The sequence below is a fragment of the Engystomops pustulosus genome, chromosome 11 (assembly GCF_040894005.1).
Source record: "Engystomops pustulosus chromosome 11, aEngPut4.maternal, whole genome shotgun sequence".
NCBI classification, from domain to species: domain Eukaryota; kingdom Metazoa; phylum Chordata; class Amphibia; order Anura; family Leptodactylidae; genus Engystomops; species Engystomops pustulosus.
Genome location: NC_092421.1, coordinates 84,551,557 through 84,579,443, shown reverse-complemented (window position 1 = coordinate 84,579,443; position 27,887 = coordinate 84,551,557). Strand labels below are relative to the sequence as shown.

Sequence of the window (27,887 nt, the reverse complement as noted above, 5' to 3'; positions counted from 1 at the left end):
TAGGCCGCAACGTTGAAGAAATGATATCGGCAACAGTATTATCCCACTGCCGGGTCCTGGAGGAGACAAAGTGTTGGAGCAAGGAGGAGGCTGATGGGAGCGCAAGTAGATTAATATATTACATTTTTTCTGCTGTTATACATTTGTGCTTAGGGAATACACAGGGCTGACTATATACCAGGGGCATGTGCTTGGCTACCTATATACTGGGGTATGTAGTGGGATATCTATATTCTGGGGGGGGGGGGGTGCTGGGCTACATATATTCTGGGGCTGGAGGGAATGTACTGGGCTATCTATATCTACATTTATAATGAGGGTTGCTGTGCTCCATTCCTATGGGGGGCTGTGCTAACCAAATTTAGAATGGGGCATCTCTACCTGCTGCATAAGGATTGTCAACTATAAGCAATCTGCCTGGAGGAAGCCCGGGATGGATCAGGCCAACACAGACACATAACAAAACAGCTGCAACACAATTTGAAGTGTGAGTGATGTCTGTGCCGGGCAGCCCAGATGGGCAGTACATTTGATGCTGGTATATATCTGTGGCTATTTACTCCTTCAATATGTTCCTGTATGGTATATATTTATATGTGCAGGGTATTTTAATGTGCTGTTTATTCATTGCTGGTAAATATGTGTATGTTTATAATATTCATTGCAGAGATATATCGATTTGCACTTTATTTACTGCTAATAGGTCTTATTGTAGATGATCCCAACTGGCCTCTTAGATCTCTTATGATTATTAATAGGGGGTGGGAGACAATATTATAGAAGCAGGGGACGGGGGGAGGGGGGAAATCTTTCTGCTCTGCCTAGGGCACCAAACTGCCTTGTCCCGGTCCTGGAACCTGTCATCAGGTTTTCACCATTAGACCTAGTGACAGGTTCCCACAGAAGTCTTCTCACGGGTTTCGCATTCAGTTTTTATTAGAAAAATTCACATTTCATATCTTTATGAAAATCAATAAAAAAAAAGTACATTTTTCCTTGCCAGTGCCTTTTAGAGTCTGCATATTTTATCTTCTCCAACATCTCTCTCAGCTCCCTTATTCGCCGCCACCACAGGTTTACCAAAAACTTGCTTTTAGAAGATTACTTAAGGACACCTGACTTACAGACGACCCCTAGTTAAAGACGGACCCCTCTGCCCCCTGTGACCTCTGGTGTTACTATTACTATAGTCCCAGGCTGCAATGATCAGCTGGAAGGTGTCTGTACTGATAATCCTTGGTCCATTTACTGCAAAAAAGTTTTTAATCGCCGATTTTTACTGGTACCAAAATTTTCTTTTTTACCTGCAATGATAAAATATACAGTCTCGACTTACATACAAATTCTACTTAAGAACAAACCTATGGAACCTATCTTGTATGTAACCTGAGGACTGCCTGTATATGAGAATTTTATGTTTCAAAAAATTAAAATGACTGTTTTTACCATTGCCAAATGGTAACATTTGTTAACATGGTAACAATGGGAAGAAACTGTAACATTAGTCTATTGATCCCATAATATATATATATATATATATATAAATCTAAAATAAGATATGCTATAATAAATATCAAAATAAAATGAGGTTTGTAACTGATTTATAATAAAAGGTGACAATATATCAGAATAGATGTATACAGCACAATATATCTCCAGCCATAAATAATCCTATCACTTGGAGGTGGCTCTGCAGCAAATCTCACTGCCACAAAATGCCACAACTGCTGTAAATGTGTGAAGAGGCGTCAAGGTCAATATTGTTCCTGGTCACATCGGCGTCCGGGCAGCGCTCAGACAATGGAAATAGAAAATCTTTCCCAGAACGGTATGAGAGATTTCTAGAGAATTACATTTGTTCATAGAGTTGTGTATTGATTGACGCTTGGTGATAATGGGATAACCTTTGGCTTCCAGGGCAGAAGCTTTTCATATTATTCATTAGGTAATAAAGTGATGTTTCATCTATGACTCACACAGAGCCGGGCTTTCCTGCGCTGCTCCAGGTGTAATATAAAAGGGAAGAATCTACAACTGGAGAAATAGATTTTATGTATTAAAAAAATAACACAAAAAAAAAAAAAGGACTATAGATAGAATGTGCTCCTGCACCCCCTCCAATCTCCGAAAGGCCAAACTACATTCTATAACAATCTTCTGCATTTTCTAGGACAGTTTTTGAGGCCAGGACAGGGGAAAGCAAAAAGACCCCGGCATCACGGAGGTCATCTGTCCCTGGGCCACAAGTGTCAGGGGTCACAGGTTCAACATACTTTGTTCTATGTCTCCTGTGCGGGTTGAGGCCGCTGATTGGCGGAAAAAATGCAGCAACCGGGAGTTGAATAAGGGTCCTGGTCCCCTGGGGGTTTGTGTAAAGCGATTCTCAAAAATTCATGAATAATAACTATTTTCTTATGTGTAAAAAAGGCAAACAAAATGTTCCTTGGTGCACGACTTTCATCCCGTCACCTGGGGCATAGCCGGGGGTAGGTTCCCCCTGGGTTCTGGATGTCAAAGAAGGACAAAGTAAATTTTTCAATATTTTGACGCAAAGTAGCGGCAGTGGGATGAACCTTTACTCAGCTATCACAAAGGGAAATCGGCGTGTGGTTCTGAGCTCCACAAGTGGAGCAGGATGAAGTGGCGTTCAACGCAGAATCAATCTCCAAGGAACAGTATTAGTGGTCCAATACTGGTTTATTGCTGCCACTTGTCAGGCGAAGGTCCGGGTACCGGACCGAAGCGTGTAACAGCAATAAACCAGTATTGGACCACTAATACTGTTCCTTGGAGATTGATTCTGCGTTGAACGCCACTTCATCCTGCTCCACTTGTGGAGCTCAGAACCACACGCTGATTGCACACTACTACCTATCGGTCTACCCCTGGGCAGAGAACGGCGCCGGGAATCCCCCATCTTACTCTACATGCACAATCCCTTGTGCTACAAGGTGAGCACCTGTAAACTGGTCTTTTAGATCATTTTTACTCAGTTTTTACAGTATCACACGAGGAGAGCGCTCCTGTCTCTTTTTTGTCTCCCTCCCCCCAATTGGAGATTCGGGGTCGATGCACTCGCTGACTACCTAACCCCAGTCCCCTTCTCAGGTGTATCCTCATCACAAAGGGAAGTCACATTGACCCATTGACCTCACTGGTAATGTACAGATAGGAAAGGTTTTAGGGTGCATTAGGGGCTGTTTATAGGTTCCACATGTACAGGCGGCCCCCTACTTAAGGAGACCCGACTTACAGATGACCCCTAGTTTAAAGACGGACCCCTCTGCCCCCTGTGACCTCTGGTGACCTCTCTGGATGTTACTATAGTCCCAGGCTGCAATGATCAGCTGTAAGGTGTCTGTAATGAAGCTTTATTGATAATCCTTGGTCCCATTACAGCAAAAAATTTTGAAACTCCAATTGTCACTGGAGCAAACATTTTTTTTGTCTGGAACTACAATTATAAAATATACAGTTTCAACTTACATACAAATTCAACTCAAGAACAAACCTATGGAACCTATGTTATACGTAACCTGGGGACTGCCTGTATAGGTAACAGGCATCTTTAATACATTGTATACAAACCGTAACAACTTAGGCTCAACATCTGTTTTCCAGAGAACAATACGTCTCTTCCGAAGTTTGATTTGATTCCTTTGCAACGTGCGTTCCTTTCGCACCTGCAAACCCCACGGCTCCTCGCAAGCACGATACATTCTGCAGCCTCTCTCTCACTAATTAGTCTGGAAGCTAATTAACATGTTTTCACGGGTGTTATTCATACGCTTCTCACTCCTTCACTCTCATTTAGGTGTCCTTACCTAAGAGCAGAGGCTATTCAGATGAAATTATCAGGGGCGGCTTTAACCAGACCTTTGCAGGTTTGATGTTTTACAAATATAAATCACCTGGATCGGGAGCGTTTAACGGCCCCGGCAGATGGGAAGATTTGTTTCTTGTGCGTATCAGGGCTTCTGGAAAGATGGGCTTGGGGTTGAGGGTCTTTAGAAAGTAATATTGATACCTTTCAAGGCTGCATCTGATGGTACAGAGAAGAATAAGATGTGTGGAAGGTTAAATCACTCAGAAGCGGTCACTCAATGTGCCCAAAAAGTTGGCTCTGTCATTAACACCTGCCATGGGGTCTCGCGTTTGGCCAATGATGAGTCAAGGTGCTATTCTTTGTCAAAATAATTAAAAGACACGGCCACAGAAGTGCCAAGGAGAATTCCAGCTTACCGTGGTGGACTGCAACACTTTCTATTATGTTGTATCACCCTAGGGTCATAGAGAAGTTACAGCCAAAGTGCAACATCCCCATTGGCACTGACGGTATGTGGGGGCAGCAGGAACTTGAACCTGGAGTGGCTGATTATGATTGTGGCTGGGTTTTGTAGTAGGCCTCATGAACACCCGCCTGGGCCAACAGGTCAGAAGCAAGAAGAGGGGGAGACCTCGGGTGTAGAAGGTATCCCCGACATTCCTGGTGTGGGTGTCTATTTCCCCAGCAGATGTTAAGTTAATCTCAAAAATGTGACCCAGAGCTCTAGACCGAGCCTAATTAAAATTAGGCTCTGTCTAGTGTTCTGGGTCATGCTCTTTTCTAGACACTCTGGGCTCTGGGATCAGGATGAGATATTGGCTGTTAAAAGTGGACTCAGCCTTAAAGTTGTTGCAACCAAGAAGGTTAATCAGGTACTGAATTTAGTAAAGGCCCATCCAGCGGGACATTACAAAAGTTGCAGTACTAGTGTGTTTGAGGTAGAGGGGGATAACTTGGCATTTACAAGAGAGATACAGGTGCATTCTACTTGGCTCAGGAGATTGGTTGACTCTTCCAGGAGGTCTCGTCGGAGGTTCTGGGACGGTTGGAAACTATGAGACATCTCCAGACATATAACACTGAACATAGTGGATGATATCCTATTGAAAAAAAACAATTCTCCAGTTATACAAAAAATGTCTCCAATTGATGACACATATTAAGTGCATGTTGGCAATCCATGGCTTAGGTCTGGTTTCCCAACTGACATATGAACCCAAGTCTCAATAAATTAGGGGGTGTCAAATATATAATAGTGGTCTTAAAGTCTAAGATTGGATTAGATGTCACCCCCCACCCCATCCTTTGATGGTTCTTTATCATCCAATGAAATATGAGACATAAATGAGATATTCACCCTTTAACAAAACATGTTATCTAATAAAGAAAGTTGTACAACACTCGTCTTTGATCTAGAAATTGACCTGCCGGCTCAGCTCCCCCGGCCCGGCTCTCCCCGCTCTCTGTTTTTACTCTTGTTTTCCTTTCCCAGTGTTTGACATTTCAAGAGAAAAAAAAATAATAAGGGAAAAGGAGAAAACAAAACATGATATTTTCTTGTGTAGCAAATGATTATGATTTAATGGGGGGGGGGGGGGCATGTTTAACAATCCCGTCTTGTTACAAGATTGCCATGAAAGTTTATAAAACGCCCGGTTTCTCAATGGATCGCCATCAATAGGTTTCCGATTTAAAGTGGGAGGTTTTACTCCAACCAAAGGCTGCACATAGAATCCTAAAAGATCTTCTTCCCTCTGGGTGGAGGTCCGGTCCACTTTCTGGTCCAGTATCTATACACTAAGTGCTCAACTGTGCAGATACATGTGTGATACATGAAACATAAAAATAGAATGGAATTTCCTCTTTAAAACATATTGAATGTTGCACAGAAACTGAGGCCAATCCCTTGTGTGACCTCGTGTTGTGGGGGTCTGCATTCGGCGTAGCCGAGTTTACATCATTCTGGTGATATATGGAGCAGTTATGTCTGTACGAGCGAGAGGACGGTGACTTATGAACGTTAGAATGTAGTCGGGGATGAGCAAGAATGTCTCATTGTACGACTGCTGGCAGCACGAGGAAGCCTTCTGCCTAGACACTGACTTTATGGGGTTTGAAAGGAACTTGATTAGACCATAAACGGTCAGCAGACTGAGCCCTAGATCTAATTTGAGCTATAACAAAAAGAATCATAGTTTCTCTTCAAGACATTTAGGAAGTTGGACGTGGACCAAAAGTGAGTCATCTGGACATTAACACATGAAAGGGAAACTCTATTACATGACTGACCAAGACTGTGGCCTCACCTACCTAATAGATGAACCTTCATATAAAACATGGGGGTTATCTCTCCTTATCTCCTCCGAGGGTCTCAGAGACGTGACCATCTCAAGGTGTATGTGAACCCGTCTGGTGCAGAATCAATGATGACCTTTCCAATATAGACGCGCTTATTATTATTATTAACTTTCCTAACCCAAGAAAAAGCAAAACAAAACCTAAAATTCCAAAATAAAGTAAAAAATTCCATCAGTAGAGGGGAGAGTTACTACAATGTAACTAATAGTACAAATCTCCTTATGCTCAGAGGAGAGACCTGATGTTACACCGCTGTAACCGAGAAACCCCTTTATGAAAAGGCAGGAGCAGAGACGAGACCATTGCCCTCCAGGGATAGATATCATGATGAGCTTTTGGGATGAATTAAGTTCATAGGGCAAAACCTCCATAGGAGCCCATGAGAGCATGAGAACAAGAACTGGAAGATCTGTCCACACCATCTAAATGTATCGAGGACCATTAGGAAGATTATTACACGCTATAGTTTTAGGATGTCTGTGCAGCTATCGTCGTGTTCTTTTGTGTTGGAGAATGTTTATTTTAGACCAGAACAATGGGGCACATTTACTTACCCGGTCCAGTCGCGATCCCACGGCGCATTGTCCGACGTGGATTCGGGTCTTCCAGGACTCACTATAATCCTGCGCCCGATATCCAGCAGGTTTCGCTGCTGCACCGAGGTCCGCCGGTGTTCACTAGCTTCTTCCCGGTGCATGTAAGTGCATGAAAGCCGGCACTGATGCGCCACAATCTGATCGCATGCCCCAATATACCGGGGCAATTCGGCGCAAATCGGAAATAATCATGAAACCCGCCGAAAGTACGGCATTCGGACCCATTAAGTGAATTAAAATGTCCACCTAAGCTTTTCCCTATGTGTCCAGTATTTTTGAGTTGGGGGGTGTAGCTACTTGGGGGTGCAGCTGTCACAGTCGTACAGAGGCCCAGGCCCCAGTGGGAGCTCTTGGTCATACATTGTAGGGGGGTCGGGACCCAAGAGCTTCATGTTTCTTTTCCTCCTCCGGTCATTGCTAAATATTTTTTCAATTGTGAGGCTGAAATGTGAAGAGTAAAATATAGGAACATTTGTCTTATCGTGTCCTTAATTATTCCATAGGCAGAACTGACCCAAGGGGATTGACCGCAAGGGTAACGGGAAACAGCTGTCAGTCGGTAACGTAACTTTAGGAAGCCGTCGCCGCTTACCTCATCCCTTGTAAATAAGAACATGTTAATGGGATTGGGGGAGGGGGGAGCATGAGCTGCAGAAGCTACTGATAAAACCTTCCGTCAACGATATTTCCTGAGGAAGTTTTCGACTCAGGAAGCCGCGGGTTAAACATGTTTTCCAATCCTGACCTGACTCTGCAGAGTGTCAATCCAACCTGGATAATTAATGGTACGAGCCCTCGCTTCTCCCCTCATCCTCCGGCTTTATCTCTTGTATAATTGTGGATCTTACCGCGCTGTTCCTGTTTCTGCGACGCTCCACGGATTCTAAAGACCTTTTCAAAGATTATTTTCATGGGTTTTAGGAAAAGCTTTGCAGACGGGAAATATTAGACATATTACATAGGGATGTATGGGATGAGCTCCCGAAACTAGCACTGAGCGTGTATGTAGCATCTGTCCTCTCCTCTGAGTGTTAGATCTTAAAGTTCTATGAAAAAATGCATAGGAAATTACAGGAAACAACAGATCCTTTAAAGGGAACCTGTCATCAGGAGCCCTCTTTATGGCTCCCCCCATGTCCCCATAGAGAGTAGTGTGCAAATTGCCAAAGAGATTTTGTAATAAAACTGGCTTTTTCCAATAAAGAGAAAAGTTAGATGAAAGTTTACCTTCCTCTCCGCAGAGCACTTTCCCGTGTCCCATGGGAGGGGCCAGTGAGAAGCGTGAGACACAGGACACAGCTCTGCAGAGAGGAAGGTAAACTTTCATCTAACTTTTCTCTTTGGCAATGTGCACAATATCCTCTATGGGGATATAGGGGAGACAGAAAAAGGGCTCCTGATGACAGGTTCCCTTTAAACTTCCCCTAGGAAGCGTCTTAGATATAGTGGCCCCTTTTATATGAAATGGTTTTACAGCCCATCGACTTTCTTACAAGAAGAGTAAAGAGTCTTTAGTTTGGTCAAGGTTCTCATTAAAGGAAATCTACCACCAGAATAAAGAATTGTAAACCAAGCACACTGACATACTGGTGAGTGTCCCCTCTGGTAGGTTCTGCTTTTCTTTGAGCTTCTTAGGACCTTATTTTTACAAGAAAAAGATTTGACAAATTATGCAAATGAGCCTCAGGGGCTCCAGACTCTATAGATGTCAATGGAGCTTGGAGCCCCGAAGGCTAACCTGCATAATTTTTAAAACATCTTTTTCTTAAAAACAATGGCATATGAAGCTACAAGAAGAGCGGATCCTGCCAGAGGGGGCACACACCTGTATGTCAGTGTGCTTGGTTTACAATCCTTCATCCTGGTGGTAGATTCACTTTAAATAAAGAGGCATGGATAGGAGGTCCATCAGTGGGTGTATATGGTGGTGAGCTACAGATAGTTGGAGAGATTATTGGTGCTTCATGGTCATAGTAACCAACAGACAACCCAAATGTCCTGTCCCACAATCCAACATTTGTATGGTTTTGATTCCCAGCTCAAATCTAAATGGGTCGAGACCATTGAGACGACCCACTTTCTGTATATACTATTGCTGGAACTGATGTAAGGCCATGTAATTCATGGGAAACTACGGTCTACCTCCGCAATCAGTCACAAAGAGGGCGATAGACCCAAGTGGGGATCCCTATTTTATGACTAGATAAAAGGTTCAAAACTCTGTACTAAAAGATTAAAACTTTGCATACTTCAAACATTGAAACGCAAAACCTGAAGAGGACCTCAGCAATCCTGATACGGCTCTGGGTCTAGAGGTACTGTTTGCGATAAAAAGCAGAAGGACATTGATCCTGGATCCTATTGACCCGTTAATTGCTCCACATCTCCAGAGAAGGTAGGTTAGAACCTACAGACCACAAGTGATACAACGATTACAATTATTATAGGGTATAAATGTTAAGGTAGGTTGGGGGGTCCTTTGCTTGTTGCCCAGGAATCAATTTCCATGAAAATTCCTATTGACATCCAGACGGCGTGAGGGCTGGTTGTGAACTGGTTGGTTGGTGAGATGATATGGTAAAGGGTGTACCGTAGTTGCACCTACCTTGCCCCCACAGTGTGACACATTGCTGCTCATGGGTCTGACACATGCCACTATAGCAGTATCCATCCAGCGTGTAACATGGGTGGCCATCGTGTAGATAGACGTTGGGTGGGCAGTGTGCACTGGTCCCGGTGCAGAACTCCGGTAGATCGCAGAAGTTGCCGGCATCACGGCAGGGAGTCCCACCGGGCTTGAGCTGAGAAAGGAGTAAAGAAATGTTAGGTCAATGTGGTGCACATCCTATGGTCAGCAGAGAGAGCACTTGCTGCTACAATCTGGCCGTGTGCGGAGGGGGTCTCTATTTTGTGTTTTGCTCCGAGACCTCGTGGTTACTTGTTACATCGCAGACTACTACAGTCACTAGAGGAATTAATACGCGGTAACATCTCAGCCTCCTTGGCAGTCAGTTGTAGAACTTTTCCCTGTGTCAGGGTTATAGGAGACAAAGAAGGATTTTAGGAGAGGCATGTGCTCGGCTCTCACAGACCGTAACATAAAAACTTTATGATTAATTCCCTTCCAAAATAAACTTGCTGTAACTGGATAAAAGTCCTGAGTGCCATTCAACAATGAGAGTGATGATTATATGACGACTGTGGGCGTGAGAAGAGTCTGGTTTCATTTAAGGACCTTGTATCGATATAGGATGGTGCCCCCCTCTGGTGTATACAGGTCTCCCGCCATTACTTCTTACATTCATTGCATTCGCTAATGCTGAAGCAGATTACTTCAGGCAGAAACATTTTGTATTAAAGTACAACAATAAAGTATAAAAACGTCTGCCCAACTCTGCACTTAAAATAAGCAATTCACTAATTTACTCTAAATTAGCTATCTGCAGGGGTTTAGCAGCCAGCAGAGGCTTTACCTTGCCCCTAATCTTCATTTCCCATGCTTTCTGGTAACCATGGGAAACCGTATAGAACAGCTAGAGACACAGGAGGCTTGTTAGGAGTGTCAGTGGGAGAGGAATGCAAAAAAAGGACCTTGAGTGATGTCACAAGCATGTGACTCATCACGTGCTTCAGATCGGCCAATTACAAACATGCTGTCCTGTTCTGGCTTCAGTGCCCTGAGCTGATGTCACAACCGGGACGTGCCCACCCACATCAGGAATAGGTGAATCTGATTTAATAAGAAATGATGGTCAGCAGCAGAGTACAGGTATCGCTGGTATTGTTGTCTCTCTGCAGCTGGGCAAATACAATATTGTAGGGGCCCTGGAATCCTGACGTATGACGCCTTCCTGCTGGAATCTCCAATGATCTGCTGTGATCTGTGGGTGTCCAATAGATTGAGAGAGATGCTAAGATTGATTGTTTATACATGAGATTTCTAAATGTTGGGTTTGAAATTTCTACAATACTACAATACAATGAAATGTAGACTTAATCGTTCCCGAGCTTCTACTGTAAAATGGGTGGAGCCTGTTCCCGCCCGGGGCCACCAATCAGACAACAGAGGAGCTACATAGAAAAGTTTCATCGTTCCCGACAACAGAGGAGCTACATAGAAAAGTTTCATCGTTCCCGACAACAGAGGAGCTACATAGAAAAGTTTCAGGGCAGTTTTAGTCCACAATATGCTAATTACATGCTCTACTGTCAGATGGGATTGGTCCACCCATCTGCTGCTCAGGATTAGGACAAGTGAATGGAGCTCTGGAGGTCACATCTGCCCTTAGCAGCCCCACAGAAGTGAATGAAGTTGGTCGCGTTCATCCCCCAACTCTAAGTATAACTTTAATGTGACCCATTCTGCAGAGTTGCAATTACAGAAGCCGTCTGATTACAGGAGGGGTGCGATATTTAAAAAAATACATAATATTAAGCACTCCATAAGCAAAATGAGCATAAAGTACCATATACTGTATACTCAAGTATAAGCCTAGTTTTTCAGCACAAAAAATTTATACATCAAAACTCACCTTTCTGGCTTCCCCTGCTGCTGGCTATATACTGGGGCAGGGGGCTGGCTATATACTGGGGGATATGGGCTGGCAGGCTATATACTGGGGAGCAGGGTTCGGCAGGCGATATACTGGGAAGGCTGTGACCAATGCATTTTCCACCCTCGGCTTATACTCAAGTCAATAGGTTTTCCCAGGTTTTTGTGGTACAATTAGGGGCCTCGGCTTATACTTGGGTCGGCTTATACTCGAGTATATACGGTAGATAAAGTAAGAAGAAATAACAACAAAAAAAAGATCCATTATCGGTAAGTACTAAGACGGGACGCGATGCACAAGTCTCGGAGCCATGAGCGCATTTATCAGCCTACAGCGAAGGCCAACGAGGAATAAACCAGGTGGGAAGACAAATGTAATAAAGGCTCAACTTCATTTGGAACTTATTTGTCTGTCATGAATATAAGTCTTCCCACGTTCCTGGCAGTAAATAGGATTATAGTGACAGAGGGAATACAATGTGTAGAGGAGAGATCGATGTGATCTGTAGATGGCCAAAGGCAAGCGGGATAAAGGAATGACTCAATGTGTAGGATCTACGTGGAGGTTACTCATCCCGTCCTTCCCATTATTCAGCGGGGAATGACTAATAAAGGTTCTGTTCCCTTTACATTCAAGTCTTTTATATTTTCATAGAACTTCCAAGAACATATTCCTGACAGAAGCCTCGGACATAGGGCTGGACAGTACAGGCACACAAATGGTTAATCCTTATGCTAACATGTTAAGGCTTATGCTACAGCGGGTACAGAAAGTATACATTTATCACTCTTTCACTCTTTGTTTCATTGCAGCCATTTGGTAAGATCAGAAAAGTTCTTTTTTTTGCTAATTAATGTGCCCTCTGCCCCCCCCCCCCCCAGTAATGTGCCCTGTGCCCCCCCCCCAGTAATGTGCCCTCTGCCCCCCCAGTAATGTGCCCTCTGCCCCCCCCCCCAGTAATGTGCCCTCTGCCCCCCCCAGTAATGTGCCCTCTGCCCCCCCAGTAATGTGCACTCTGCCCCCCCAGTAATGTGCACTCTGCCCCCCCCAGTAATGTGCCCTCTGCCCCCCCCCAGTAATGTGCCCTCTGCCCCCCCCCAGTAATGTGCCCTCTGCCCCCCCAGTAATGTGCACTCTGCCCCCCCAGTAATGTGCACTCTGCCCCCTCAGTAATGTGCCCTCTGCCCCCCCAGTAATGTGCACTCTGCCCCCCCAGTAATGTGCCCTCTGCCCCCCCCAGTAATGTGCCCTCTGCCCCCCCAGTAATGTGCACTCTGCCCCCCCCAGTAATGTGCACTCTGCCCCCCCCAGTAATGTGCCCTCTGCCCCCCCCCAGTAATGTGCCCTCTGCCCCCCCCCAGTAATGTGCCCTCTGCCCCCCCAGTAATGTGCCCTCTGCCCCCCCAGTAATGTGCCCTCTGCCCCCCCAGTAATTTGCCCTCTGCCCCCCCCAGTAATGTGCACTCTGCCCCTCCAGTAATGTGCACTCTGCCCCCCCAGTAATGTGCCCTCTGCCCCCCCCAGTAATGTGCACTCTGCCCCCCAGTAATGTGCACTCTGCCCCCCAGTAATGTGCACTCTGCCCCCCCCCCAGTAATGGGCCCTCTGCCCCCCCCAGCAATGTGCACTCTGCCCCCCCCCCAGTAATGGGCCCTCTGCCCCCCCCCAGTAATGTGCACTCTGCCCCCCCCCCAGTAATGTGCCCTCTGCCCCCCCCCCAGTAATGTGCCCTCTGCCCCCCCAGTAATGTGCCCTATGCCCCCCCAGTAATGTGCCCTCTGCCCCCCCCAGTAATGTGCCCTCTGCCCCCCCCCAGTAATGTGCCCTCTGCCCCCCCCCAGTAATGTGCCCTCTGCCCCCCCAGTAATGTGCCCTCTGCCCCCCCCAGTAATGTGCACTCTGCCCCCCCCAGTAATGTGCACTCTGCCCCCCCCAGTAATGTGCACTCTGCCCAACCCCCGGAAATGTGCACTCTGCCCTCCCAGTAATGTGCCCAATGCCCCCCCAGTAATGTGCCCTATGCCCCCCCAGTAATGTGCCCTCTGCCCCCCCCCCCAGTAATGTGCCCTCTGCACCCCCAGTAATGTGCCCTCTGCACCCCCCCCAGTAATGTGCACTCTGCCCTCCCAGTAATGGGCCCTCTGCCCCCCCAGTAATGTGCACTCTGCCCCCCCAGTAATGTGCATTCTGCCCCTCCAGTAATGTGCACTCTGCCCCCCCAGTAATGTGCACTCTGCCCCCCCAGTAATGTGCCCTCTGCCCCCCCCAGTAATGTGCCCTCTGCCCCCCCCAGTAATGTGCACTCTGCCCCCCAGTAATGTGCACTCTGCCCACCCAGCAATGTGCACTCTGCCCACCCAGATATTTGCCCTTTGCCCCCTCAGTAATGTGCCCTCTGCCCCCTCAGTAATGTGCCCTCTGCCCCCCCCAGTAATGTGCACTCTGCCCCCCCAGTAATGTGCCCTCTGCCCCCCAGTAATGTGCACTCTGCCCCCCAGTAATGTGCACACTGCCCCCCAGTAATGTGCCCTCTGCCCCCCAGTAATGTGCCCTCTGCCCCCATTTTGACAAAAATATCTACAAGAAAAACAGAAATCTCCCCTGGTGATGAGTATTCGGCCCCCTGGTGATGAGTATACGGCCCTGGTGATGAGTATTTGGCCCCTTTGCTCGGTGCTGAGTAGAAGCTTTGGAGCTGGTGCAGCCAGGAGTCTTCTTGGGAAGATGCTACAAGTTCCTCCCCCCTGGATTTGGGAATCCTCTGCCTCTTCCTTGCAGATCCTCTCCAGTTCCCTCAGGTTGGATGATGAACGATGGTGGAGACATTTTCCAGTTTCTCCAGAGATGCTCCATTGGGTTTAGGTTCTGAAGCCTCTGCTGTGTTATTTTAGCTTGTGCTTAGGGTCAGTGTCTTGTTGGAAGTTTTGGCCCAGTCTGAGGTCCAGGGCATCTGAAAGAGGTTTTCATCCAGGATATCTCTGTACTTGGTCGCATTCACCTTCCATCCATTACACCCAGTGGTCCTGTCCCCCCCCCTCCCCCATAGCATGATGCTGCCCCCACCATGCGTCACTGCTGGAATTCTATTTGACTTTGTGTAACTTTATCCCATCTCCCTACTGCATCTCTTGGGGGTTTTTTTTACCTCTCTCACAAAGGCTCTTCTCCCATGATTGCTTAATTTGGCTAGGTGGACAAGTCGAGGAGGAGTTGTAGTTGTCCCAAACCTTTTCAATGTAAAGATTATGGAGGCCACTGTGATCTTAGGAACCTTGGGTGCTGCCAAAATTCTTTTGTATCCTTGGCTAGATCTGTGCCTTGCCACAATTCTGTCTCTGAGCTCCTTGGGCAGTTCCTTAGACCTCACGATTCTCATGTGCTCTGACATGCGCTGTGAGCTCTTATATGGACAGATGTGCACTTTTCCTAAGCAAGTCCAATCACTTTAATTAATGATGAAGGAGAAAAACCATCTCAAGGAGGGTCAGAAGGAAATGGATAACATAAGTTAAATATGAGTGTCACAGCAAATGGTCTGAATACTTAGGACCATGTGATATTTCAGTTTCTTTTGTTTAATAAATTATCAAAAATATCTACATTTCTGATTTTTCTGTCAAGATGTGGGCAGAGCGCACATTAATTAGGAAAAATAACTTTTTTGATCTTACCAATTGGCTGCAATGAAACAAAGAGTGAAAAGGGGTCTGAATACTTTTCGTACCTACTATACATGTGTGGCATTTGCTATTAAAAGCTAATTTGGCTATGATAGGTCCTAGTGACACTACCCGAGAGAATGGTTAGGATGGCGCTGTACATGAGACCCACGCGAAGATCCGAGTTGAAAGAGGAATCCGCTTTATTATTAAAAATAGGACGCGACGCGTTTCAGCTCCAGACCGGAGCTTTCATAATGCCTGATGAAAGCTCCGGTCTGGAGCTGAAACACGTTGCGTCCTATTTTTAATAATAAAGCGGATGTACAGCGCCATCCTAACCATTCTCTCAGGTAGTAGTCTTCACATGGTTCCGGGATCCTGGTCCTTCGGTGAACGTGGTCATTTAGGAGTGGCAGCTGCATTCTTCTATACTGTTATACGCTCACGTCATCTGAACTAAGGTGAGAGTCCTGATTAATACTTTCACAATTACCATTGTGCTTGACGTTATCACACGATAGCTGCACCTCTTTTCTCTTCTCCTGCATCTTTGCCCTGTTGTTCCTTTGGAGCACTGGGGCTCAGCTCCCCACTCCTCCGATCCCAGGTTAGACTGTCTATGATAGGTCCTAGCAATCTGCCAGGGGCTACAAACACCAGGGGCTCCCCAACACAGCGAAGGGATGCAGGAACACCCAGAACAGTTGTTAAAATTCTCCAGATTTCCGCTCCTCATGTTGGTCTTGGTTCTTCCCCTCCCATTACAGATTAATTATTTATGGCTAAAGTGTAGGTCATCCTTTTAACAGCAAACCCATTATCATGGTCAAAGTCTACCGGGGGGGGGGGGGGGGTGTTCATTAAACCTCCTTTCTTTTGACAGGTTCCACAGTTTGTACTCTAATCTGGCTATTAGGGGAGAAATTGCTCCTCAGGCTTTGAGGGAGGTCCCAAGCAGGTGGCCACTCTTCAGGATGTCACAGTAACCACTTTTAGACCTGAACAATCCACAGAGCAGTTTTTTTGTTAGAAGAAACCAATAAACTACTGGAGCCAGTATTACAGGAATATAACAGAAACCTCAAGAAACTCAAAGAACTTCCTTCTAACTAGTCTATCCAAAGTGGTCTTCTAAAATACTGGACATTGTGATTGGATACATCTATACATTATAAAATGTTATGATCATTTAAGTGTATAAAGAAATTCACCTTGCAGTCTTCACAGCAGAGGCCATGGGCGCACACGGCTCCCGGAACGAGTAGGCAGGTGGTGGCGTTGCAGCAAGGGTTGGTACACTCCTGCAACGCAATTCAAAGAAGAGTCTTACAATGGATCAGCAGTATAAAGGTGTTTCTACATTCACATCATGTTTGTTTCCCCCGAGATATTTCAAAGTAAAATGATGAACACATGGTCAAAGTGGAAGTACTCAAGAAACTTGATACAAGATGATGGCTGGAAGATGTTGTGAGCTACAGTGAGAACACAGGTAACACTGAATGTAAATCTATTGTGAAGCTAAATTAGCCAATGCTAGGCAGGAGTATCATACAATGACTTTGCCCATGTTCAATACACTGCACAGAAGACATAAAAACTGAATAAATAACTACGGATAATGGTTGCACATTCAGCCAGAATTAAATATTATAGCACAGACCCCCAACCATAAGATGTTCTCATGTTACTGTTTGGAAAAACTCTTCCCAAATGAGAATAAATCCCTGGATCGGCAATCCATCTCCAAAAATGTAGAGATTATAACTAATTATATTGTTACTCTAAAGACATTGACGTCTTTCCTAAACTCTTGAAGTGGATTCTCAATGACTTTTTGTGGTTGAGGGTTCCATAGTATCAAAACTCTTACAGTAAAGAACCCTCTTCTTTGTTGGTGTAGAGACCTTCGTTCCCGATAATACATTATGCTCTACATAAGTAGTACAAGTCTCTACACAACCCAACCACTGGACGGGATCATAAAACAATTCTGTTATACTCTATACATAGAACTTAACAACTCTAAATGTAACCCAAGCACCAGACATGATCATATCATACATAGAGACAACAGTACCCAAAAGACTGACCACCAGACATGATCATATCATACATAGAGACAACAGCACCCAACAAGACTGACCACCAGACATGATCATATCATACATAGAGACAACAGTACCCAACAAGACTGACCACCAGACATGATCATATCATACATAGAGACAACAGCACCCAACAAGACTGACCACCAGACATGACCATATCATACATAGAGACAACAGTACCCAACAAATCTGACCACCAGACATGACCATATCATGCATAGAGACACCACCACCCAACAAGACTGACCACCAGACATGACCATATCATGTATAGAGATAACACCACCCAACAAGACTGACCACCAGACATGACCATATCATGCGTAGAGATAACACCACCCAACAAGACTGACCACCAGACATGACCATATCATGCATAGAGATAACACCACCCAACAAGACTGACCACCAGACATGACCATATCATGCATAGAGATAACAGCACCCAACAAGACTGACCACCAGACATGACCATATCATGCATAGAGACAACACCACCCAACAAGACTGACCACCAGACATGACCATATCATGTGTAGAGAAAACACCCCCCAACAAGACTGACCACCAGACATGACCATATCATGTGTAGAGATAACACCACCCAACAAGACTGACCACCAGACATGATTATATCATGCATAGACATAACACCACCCAACAAGACTGACCACCAGACATGACCGAATCATGCATAGAGATAACACCCCCCAACAAGACAGACCACCAGACATGACCATATCATGCGTAGAGACACTACCACCCAACAAGACTGAGCACCAGACATGACCATATCATGCATAGAGATAACACCCCCCAACAAGACTGACCACCAGACATGACCATATCATGCGTAGAGACACTACCACCCAACAAGACTGAGCACCAGACATGACCATATCATGTATAGAGATAACACCACCCAACAAGACTGACCACCAGACATGACCATATCATGCGTAGAGATAACACCACCCAACAAGACTGACCACCAGACATGACCATATCATGCATAGAGATAACACCACCCAACAAGACTGACCACCAGACATGACCATATCATGCATAGAGATAACAGCACCCAACAAGACTGACCACCAGACATGACCATATCAGGCATAGAGACAACACCACCCAACAAGACTGACCACCAGACATGACCATATCATGTGTAGAGATAACACCACCCAACAAGACTGACCACCAGACATGATTATATCATGCATAGACATAACACCACCCAACAAGACTGACCACCAGACATGACCGAATCATGCATAGAGATAACACCCCCCAACAAGACTGACCACCAGACATGACCATATCATGTGTAGAGATAACACCACCCAACAAGACTGACCACCAGACATGACCATATCATGCATAGAGATAACAGCACCCAACAAGACTGACCACCAGACATGACCATATCATGCATAGAGACAACACCACCCAACAAGACTGACCACCAGACATGACCATATCATGCATAGAGATAACACCCCCCAACAAGACTGACCACCAGACATGACCATATCATGTGTAGAGATAACACCACCCAACAAGACTGACCACCAGACATGATTATATCATGCATAGACATAACACCACCCAACAAGACTGACCACCAGACATGACCATATCATCCATAGAGATAACACCCCCCAACAAGACTGACCACCAGACATGACCATATCATGTGTAGAGATAGCACCACCCAACAAGACTGACCACCAGACATGACCATATCATGCATAGAGATAACACCACCCTACAAGACTGACCACCAGACATGATTATATCATGCATAGACATAACACCACCCAACAAGACTGACCACCAGACATGACCATATCATGTGTAGAGATAACACCACCCAACAAGACTGACCTCCAGATATGACCATATCATGCATAGAGATAACACCCCCCAACAAGACTGACCACCAGACATGACCATATCATGTGTAGAGATAACACCACCCAACAAGACTGACCACCAGACATGACCATATCATGTGTAGAGATAACACCCCCCAACAAGACTGACCACCAGACATGACCATATCATGTGTAGAGATAACACCACCCAACAAGACTGACCACCAGACATGACCATATCATGTGTAGAGATTGACCACCAGACATGACCATATCATGTGTAGAGATAACACCACCCAACAAGACTGACCACCAGACATGATTATATCATGCATAGACATAACACCACCCAACAAGACTGACCACCAGACATGACCATATCATGCGTAGAGATAACACCACCCAACAAGACTGACCACCAGACATGACCATATCATGCATAGAGATAACACCACCCAACAAGACTGACCACCAGACATGACCATATCATGTGTAGAGATAACACCCCCCAACAAGACTGACCACCAGACATGACCATATCATGTGTAGAGATAACACCACCCAACAAGACTGACCACCAGACATGACCATATCATGTGTAGAGATAACACCACCCAACAAGACTGACCACCAGACATGATTATATCATGCATAGACATAACACCACCCAACAAGACTGACCACCAGACATGACCATATCATGCGTAGAGATAACACCACCCAACAAGACTGACCACCAGACATGACCATATCATGCATAGAGATAACACCACCCTACAAGACTGACCACCAGACATGACCATATCATGCATAGAGATAACACCCCCCAACAAGACTGACCACCAGACATGACCATATCATGCATAGAGATAACACCACCCAACAAGACTGACCACCAGACATGACCATATCATGCATAGAGATAACACCACCCAACAAGACTGACCACCAGACATGACCATATCATGCATAGAGATAACACCACCCAACAAGACTGACCACCAGACATGACCATATCATGTGTAGAGATAACACCACCCAACAAGACTGACCACCAGACATGACCATATCATGCGTAGAGATAACACCCCCCAACAAGACTGACCACCAGACATGACCATATCATGTGTAGAGATAACACCACCCAACAAGACTGACCTCCAGATATGACCATATCATGCATAGAGATAACACCCCCCAACAAGACAGACCACCAGACATGACCATATTATGTGTAGAGATAACACCACCCAACAAGACTGACCACCAGACATGATTATATCATGCATAGACATAACACCACCCAACAAGACTGACCACCAGACATGACCATATCATGCATAGAGATAACACCACCCAACAAGACTGACCACCAGACATGACCATATCATGCATAGAGATAACACCACCCAACAAGACTGACCACCAGACATGACCATATCATGTGTAGAGATAACACCCCCCAACAAGACTGACCACCAGACATGACCATATCATGCATAGAGATAACACCCCCCAACAAGACTGACCACCAGACATGACCATATCATGTGTAGAGATAACACCACCCAACAAGACTGACCACCAGACATGATTATATCATGCATAGACATAACACCACCCAACAAGACTGACCACCAGACATGATCATATCATCCATAGAGATAACACCCCCCAACAAGACTGACCACCAGACATGACCATATCATCCATAGAGATAACACCCCCCAACAAGACTGACCACCAGACATGATCATATCATACATAGAGACAACACCACCTAAAAAGACTGACCACCAGACATGACCATATCATGTGTAGAGATAGCACCACCCAACAAGACTGACCACCAGACATGACCATATCATGCATAGAGATAACAGCCCCCAACAAGACTGACCACCAGACATGACCATATCATGTGTAGAGATAACACCACCCAACAAGACTGACCACCAGACATGACCATATCATGTGTAGAGATAACACCCCCCAACAAGACTGAGCACCAGACATGACCATATCATGTGTAGAGATAACACCACCCAACAAGACTGACCACCAGACATGACCATATCATGTGTAGAGATAACACCACCCAACAAGACTGACCACCAGACATGACCATATCATGTGTAGAGATAACACCACCCAACAAGACTGACCACCAGACATGATTATATCATGCATAGACATAACACCACCCAACAAGACTGACCACCAGACATGACCATATCATGCGTAGAGATAACACCACCCAACAAGACTGACCACCAGACATGACCATATCATGCATAGAGATAACACCACCCAACACGACTGACCACCAGACATGACCATATCATGTGTAGAGATAACACCCCCCAACAAGACTGACCACCAGACATGACCATATCATGTGTAGAGATAACACCACCCAACAAGACTGACCACCAGACATGACCATATCATGTGTAGAGATAACACCACCCAACAAGACTGACCACCAGACATGACCATATCATGTGTAGAGATAACACCACCCAACAAGACTGACCACCAGACATGATTATATCATGCATAGACATAACACCACCCAACAAGACTGACCACCAGACATGACCATATCATGCGTAGAGATATTACCACCCAACAAGACTGACCACCAGACATGACCATATCATGCATAGAGATAACACCACCCTACAAGACTGACCACCAGACATGACCATATCATGCATAGAGATAACACCCCCCAACAAGACTGACCACCAGACATGACCATATCATGCATAGAGATAACACCACCCAACAAGACTGACCACCAGACATGACCATATCATGCATAGAGATAACACCACCCAACAAGACTGACCACCAGACATGACCATATCATGCATAGAGATAACACCACCCAACAAGACTGACCACCAGACATGACCATATCATGTGTAGAGATAACACCACCCAACAAGACTGACCACCAGACATGACCATATCATGTGTAGAGATAACACCACCCAACAAGACTGACCTCCAGATATGACCATATCATGCATAGAGATAACACCCCCCAACAAGACTGACCACCAGACATGACCATATCATGTGTAGAGATAACACCACCCAACAAGACTGACCACCAGACATGATTATATCATGCATAGACATAACACCACCCAACAAGACTGACCACCAGACATGACCATATCATGCATAGAGATAACACCACCCAACAAGACTGACCTCCAGATATGACCATATCATGTGTAGAGATAACACCACCCAACAAGACTGACCACCAGACATGATTATATCATGCATAGACATAACACCACCCAACAAGACTGACCACCAGACATGACCATATCATGTGTAGAGATAACACCACCCAACAAGACTGACCTCCAGATATGACCATATCATGCATAGAGATAACACCCCCCAACAAGACTGACCACCAGACATGACCATATCATGTGTAGAGATAACACCACCCAACAAGACTGACCACCAGACATGATTATATCATGCATAGACATAACACCACCCAACAAGACTGACCACCAGACATGACCATATCATGCATAGAGATAACACCACCCTACAAGACTGACCACCAGACATGACCATATCATGCATAGAGATAACACCCCCCAACAAGACTGACCACCAGACATGACCATATCATGCATAGAGATAACACCACCCAACAAGACTGACCACCAGACATGACCATATCATGCATAGAGATAACACCACCCAACAAGACTGACCACCAGACATGACCATATCATGCATAGAGATAACACCACCCAACAAGACTGACCACCAGACATGACCATATCATGTGTAGAGATAACACCACCCAACAAGACTGACCACCAGACATGACCATATCATGCATAGAGATAACACCCCCCAACAAGACTGACCACCAGACATGACCATATCATGTGTAGAGATAACACCACCCAACAAGACTGACCACCAGACATGATTATATCATGCATAGACATAACACCACCCAACAAGACTGACCACCAGACATGACCATATCATCCATAGAGATAACACCCCCCAACAAGACTGACCACCAGACATGACCATATCATCCATAGAGATAACACCCCCCAACAAGACTGACCACCAGACATGATCATATCATACATAGAGACAACACCACCTAAAAAGACTGACCACCAGACATGACCATATCATGTGTAGAGATAGCACCACCCAACAAGACTGACCACCAGACATGACCATATCATGCATAGAGATAACACCCCCCAACAAGACTGACCACCAGACATGACCATATCATGTGTAGAGATAACACCACCCAACAAGACTGACCACCAGACATGACCATATCATGTGTAGAGATAACACCCCCCAACAAGACTGACCACCAGACATGACCATATCATGTGTAGAGATAACACCACCCAACAAGACTGACCACCAGACATGACCATATCATGTGTAGAGATAACACCACCCAACAAGACTGACCACCAGACATGACCATATCATGTGTAGAGATAACACCACCCAACAAGACTGACCACCAGACATGATTATATCATTCATAGACATAACACCACCCAACAAGACTGACCACCAGACATGACCATATCATGCGTAGAGATATTACCACCCAACAAGACTGACCACCAGACATGACCATATCATGCATAGAGATAACACCACCCTACAAGACTGACCACCAGACATGACCATATCATGCATAGAGATAACACCCCCCAACAAGACTGACCACCAGACATGACCATATCATGCATAGAGATAACACCACCCAACAAGACTGACCACCAGACATGACCATATCATGCATAGAGATAACACCACCCAACAAGACTGACCACCAGACATGACCATATCATGCATAGAGATAACACCACCCAACAAGACTGACCACCAGACATGACCATATCATGTGTAGAGATAACACCACCCAACAAGACTGACCTCCAGATATGACCATATCATGCATAGAGATAACACCCCCCAACAAGACTGACCACCAGACATGACCATATCATGTGTAGAGATAACACCACCCAACAAGACTGACCACCAGACATGATTATATCATGCATAGACATAACACCACCCAACAAGACTGACCACCAGACATGACCATATCATGCATAGAGATAACACCACCCAACAAGACTGACCTCCAGATATGACCATATCATGTGTAGAGATAACACCACCCAACAAGACTGACCACCAGACATGATTATATCATGCATAGACATAACACCACCCAACAAGACTGACCACCAGACATGACCATATCATGTGTAGAGATAACACCACCCAACAAGACTGACCTCCAGATATGACCATATCATGCATAGAGATAACACCCCCCAACAAGACTGACCACCAGACATGACCATATCATGTGTAGAGATAACACCACCCAACAAGACTGACCACCAGACATGATTATATCATGCATAGACATAACACCACCCAACAAGACTGACCACCAGACATGACCATATCATGCATAGAGATAACACCACCCTACAAGACTGACCACCAGACATGACCATATCATGCATAGAGATAACACCCCCCAACAAGACTGACCACCAGACATGACCATATCATGCATAGAGATAACACCACCCAACAAGACTGACCACCAGACATGACCATATCATGCATAGAGATAACACCACCCAACAAGACTGACCACCAGACATGACCATATCATGCATAGAGATAACACCACCCAACAAGACTGACCACCAGACATGACCATATCATGTGTAGAGATAACACCACCCAACAAGACTGACCACCAGACATGACCATATCATGCATAGAGATAACACCCCCCAACAAGACTGACCACCAGACATGACCATATCATGTGTAGAGATAACACCACCCAACAAGACTGACCACCAGACATGATTATATCATGCATAGACATAACACCACCCAACAAGACTGACCACCAGACATGACCATATCATGCATAGAGATAACACCACCCAACAAGACTGACCACCAGACATGACCATTTCATGCATAGAGATAACACCACCCAACAAGACTGACCACCAGACATGACCATATCATGCATAGAGATAACACCACCCAACAAGACTGACCACCAGACATGACCATATCATGCATAGAGATAACACCACCCAACAAGACTGACCACCAGACATGACCATAATACAATGTTATTATGATCTTTACCAAGAGCACTATACCTTCTAACTCCCTAACATGGCCGACCACTGGACACCACCTCTATAGATGAAATACTAAACGTGTCAATGTAACCCGACAACCAATCATTGCCATAATACAATTCTACTACACTCTTTACTAAAACTTCATCACCCAACATGGCCAACTAGCAGATATGACCATAACACCATCTATTCTACTCTTTACATAGTACACTACAACCCCCAACATGGCTGACCACTAGACATGACCGTAATAGAAAACTATATTGACCAATATAACTCCCGACATGGCCGACCTTTGGACAAGTCTACAATACAAATCTATTATACTTTATACATAGACCAATACAACCCATAACCACTGGTCATGACCGTGATACAATCTGCTATACTATACACATAGACCATCTATCATGTACAATCTATTGTTCCCTTTCCATAGAAACACTCAAAATGGTTGACAACTGGACATTTTCCAGAACACAAATCTATAGTAACTTTGAAGGGTCGTCAGTGCTTATATGGAAGGTCACCCTGGACGAGCAGGAGAACATTTCATCTGACTATCCTTGATGGTGCAGCCTTTAGAGAACTAACGACCTCGCGCTCCATAACTCATAAAATTCACTCTGCCAAGAACGACGCTGTTCACTATGTAATAGAAAAGGCTCTGGTCCAAGCTTTATCAGACTGGACACATCATGAATCACACTGAAAAGAGTTTTGGCATAAACCAAACCCAGTTGAGAAATTAAGAATTTGTTCTAAATATTGACCTAACCCTGGATGAGATCCATAACACGAGAAGATATATTCCTTGATAATCGCACTTACTAGATGCTAATACTGGACTCGGGCCGGAGAGCGCGTAATATTCATGGTAAAGACACTTTGTATTGGGGCAACTTCAGGGGCTATTTTGCTGTTATGGGGTCATCTAGATATTGGGGTACACTTACTGTTATGGGGACATATGTGGCCGGGTGGGGGGAGTCACTGAGTAAAGGAATCGGGTATATGCAATGCATGACAGTGGAAACAGGACTCTTAATATCCATGGCATTCACCAGGTCGGAGTCCTGATTGAAAATTGTGCAAGAGTCCCAAAAATTTCGGCCAACAACGGTCTTGGTTTTCTGTCTTCATGATTAAACCCCTATCTGCAATTTGACCCAATATCACAACAATTTTCCAGTCTCCGTTATTTTTGATGATGTTAAATTCTTTTGAAAGAAAAAAAAACATCTTCACTTTGTTAAATCAATTAAAATCTAGCAAAATATGCCGGATACATGGCAAAAACACCAATGCGTTTTAAACTATTAAAAAGTTAGTCCTTAATCATGGTCACATGGTCTGATAATGGTCTGATGATCTACAGTCATGGCCAAAAGTTCTGAGAATGATACAAATGTTAATTTTTACAAAGTCTCCGGCATCAGGTTTTATAATGGTAATTTGCATATAAAGAGTGATCAGCTTAACAGCAATTAATTGCAAAGTCAATATTTGCCTACAAAATTAACTTTTTCCCCCAAAACACATTTCAACTTCATTTGTGTCATTCTCAAAACTTATGGCCATGACTGTATGATGGTCAGATGATGGTCTGATGATGATGGTCTGATGATGATCTGATGATGGATGGTGATGGTCTGATGATGGATGGTGATGGTCGGATGATGGATGATGATGGTCGGATGATGGACGGTGATGGTTGGATGATGATGGTCAGATCATGATGGTCAGATCATGATGGTCATATGATGATGGTTGAATGATGGTCTGATGATGGCCTGATGATGATCTGATGATGATCTGATGATGGATGGTGATGGTCTGATGATGGATGGTGATGGTCTGATGATGGATTATGATGGTCCGATGATGGATGGTGATGGTCTGATGATGGATGGTGATGGTCGGATGATGGATGATGATGGTCTGATGATGGACGGTGATGGTTGGATGATGATGGTCTGATGATGGATGGTGATGGTCTGATGATGGATGATGATGGTCTGATGATGGACGGTGATGGTCTGATGATGGATGGTGATGGTCTGATGATGGATGGTGATGGTCTGATGATGGTCTGATGATGGATGATGATGGTCTGATGATGGTCTGATGATCTGATGATGGTCGGATGATGATGGTGATGATCGGATGATGGATGGTGATGGTCTGATGATGGATGGTGATGGTCTGATGATGGTCTGATGATGGTCTGATAATGGTCTGATAATGGTCTGATAATGGTCTGATAATGGTCTGATGATCTGATGATGGTCGGATGATGATGGTCTGATGATGGATGGTGATGGTCAGATGGTCTGATAATGGTCTGATGATCTGATGATGGTCGGATGATGATGGTCTGATGATGGATGGTGATGGTCGGATGATGGATGGTGATGGTCTGATGATGGATGGTGATGGTCTGATGATGGTCTGATGATGGCCTGATAATGGTCTGATAATGGTCTGATAATGGTCTGATAATGGTCGGATGATGGTCGGATGATGATGGTCTGATGATGGATGGTGATGGTCTGATGATGGATTATGATGGTCCGATGATGGATGGTGATGGTCTGATGATGGATGGTGATGGTCGGATGATGGATGATGATGGTCTGATGATGGACGGTGATGGTTGGATGATGAT

At 45.0% G+C, this 27,887-nt stretch overlaps 1 protein-coding gene across 1 annotated transcript in view; it reads right to left on the bottom strand.

The window, feature by feature from the left end:
• Nucleotides 1-27,887, bottom strand: part of ADAM12 (ADAM metallopeptidase domain 12) — a 390,586-nt gene that overhangs the window by 47,844 nt on the left and 314,855 nt on the right. The window contains exons 13-14 of the mRNA XM_072130819.1: nt 16,207-16,296; nt 9,386-9,581 (exon numbers count right to left, since the gene is read on the bottom strand). Coding sequence (XP_071986920.1) covers nt 9,386-9,581; nt 16,207-16,296 — 286 coding nt within the window. The remainder of the gene's footprint in view (nt 1-9,385; nt 9,582-16,206; nt 16,297-27,887) is intronic.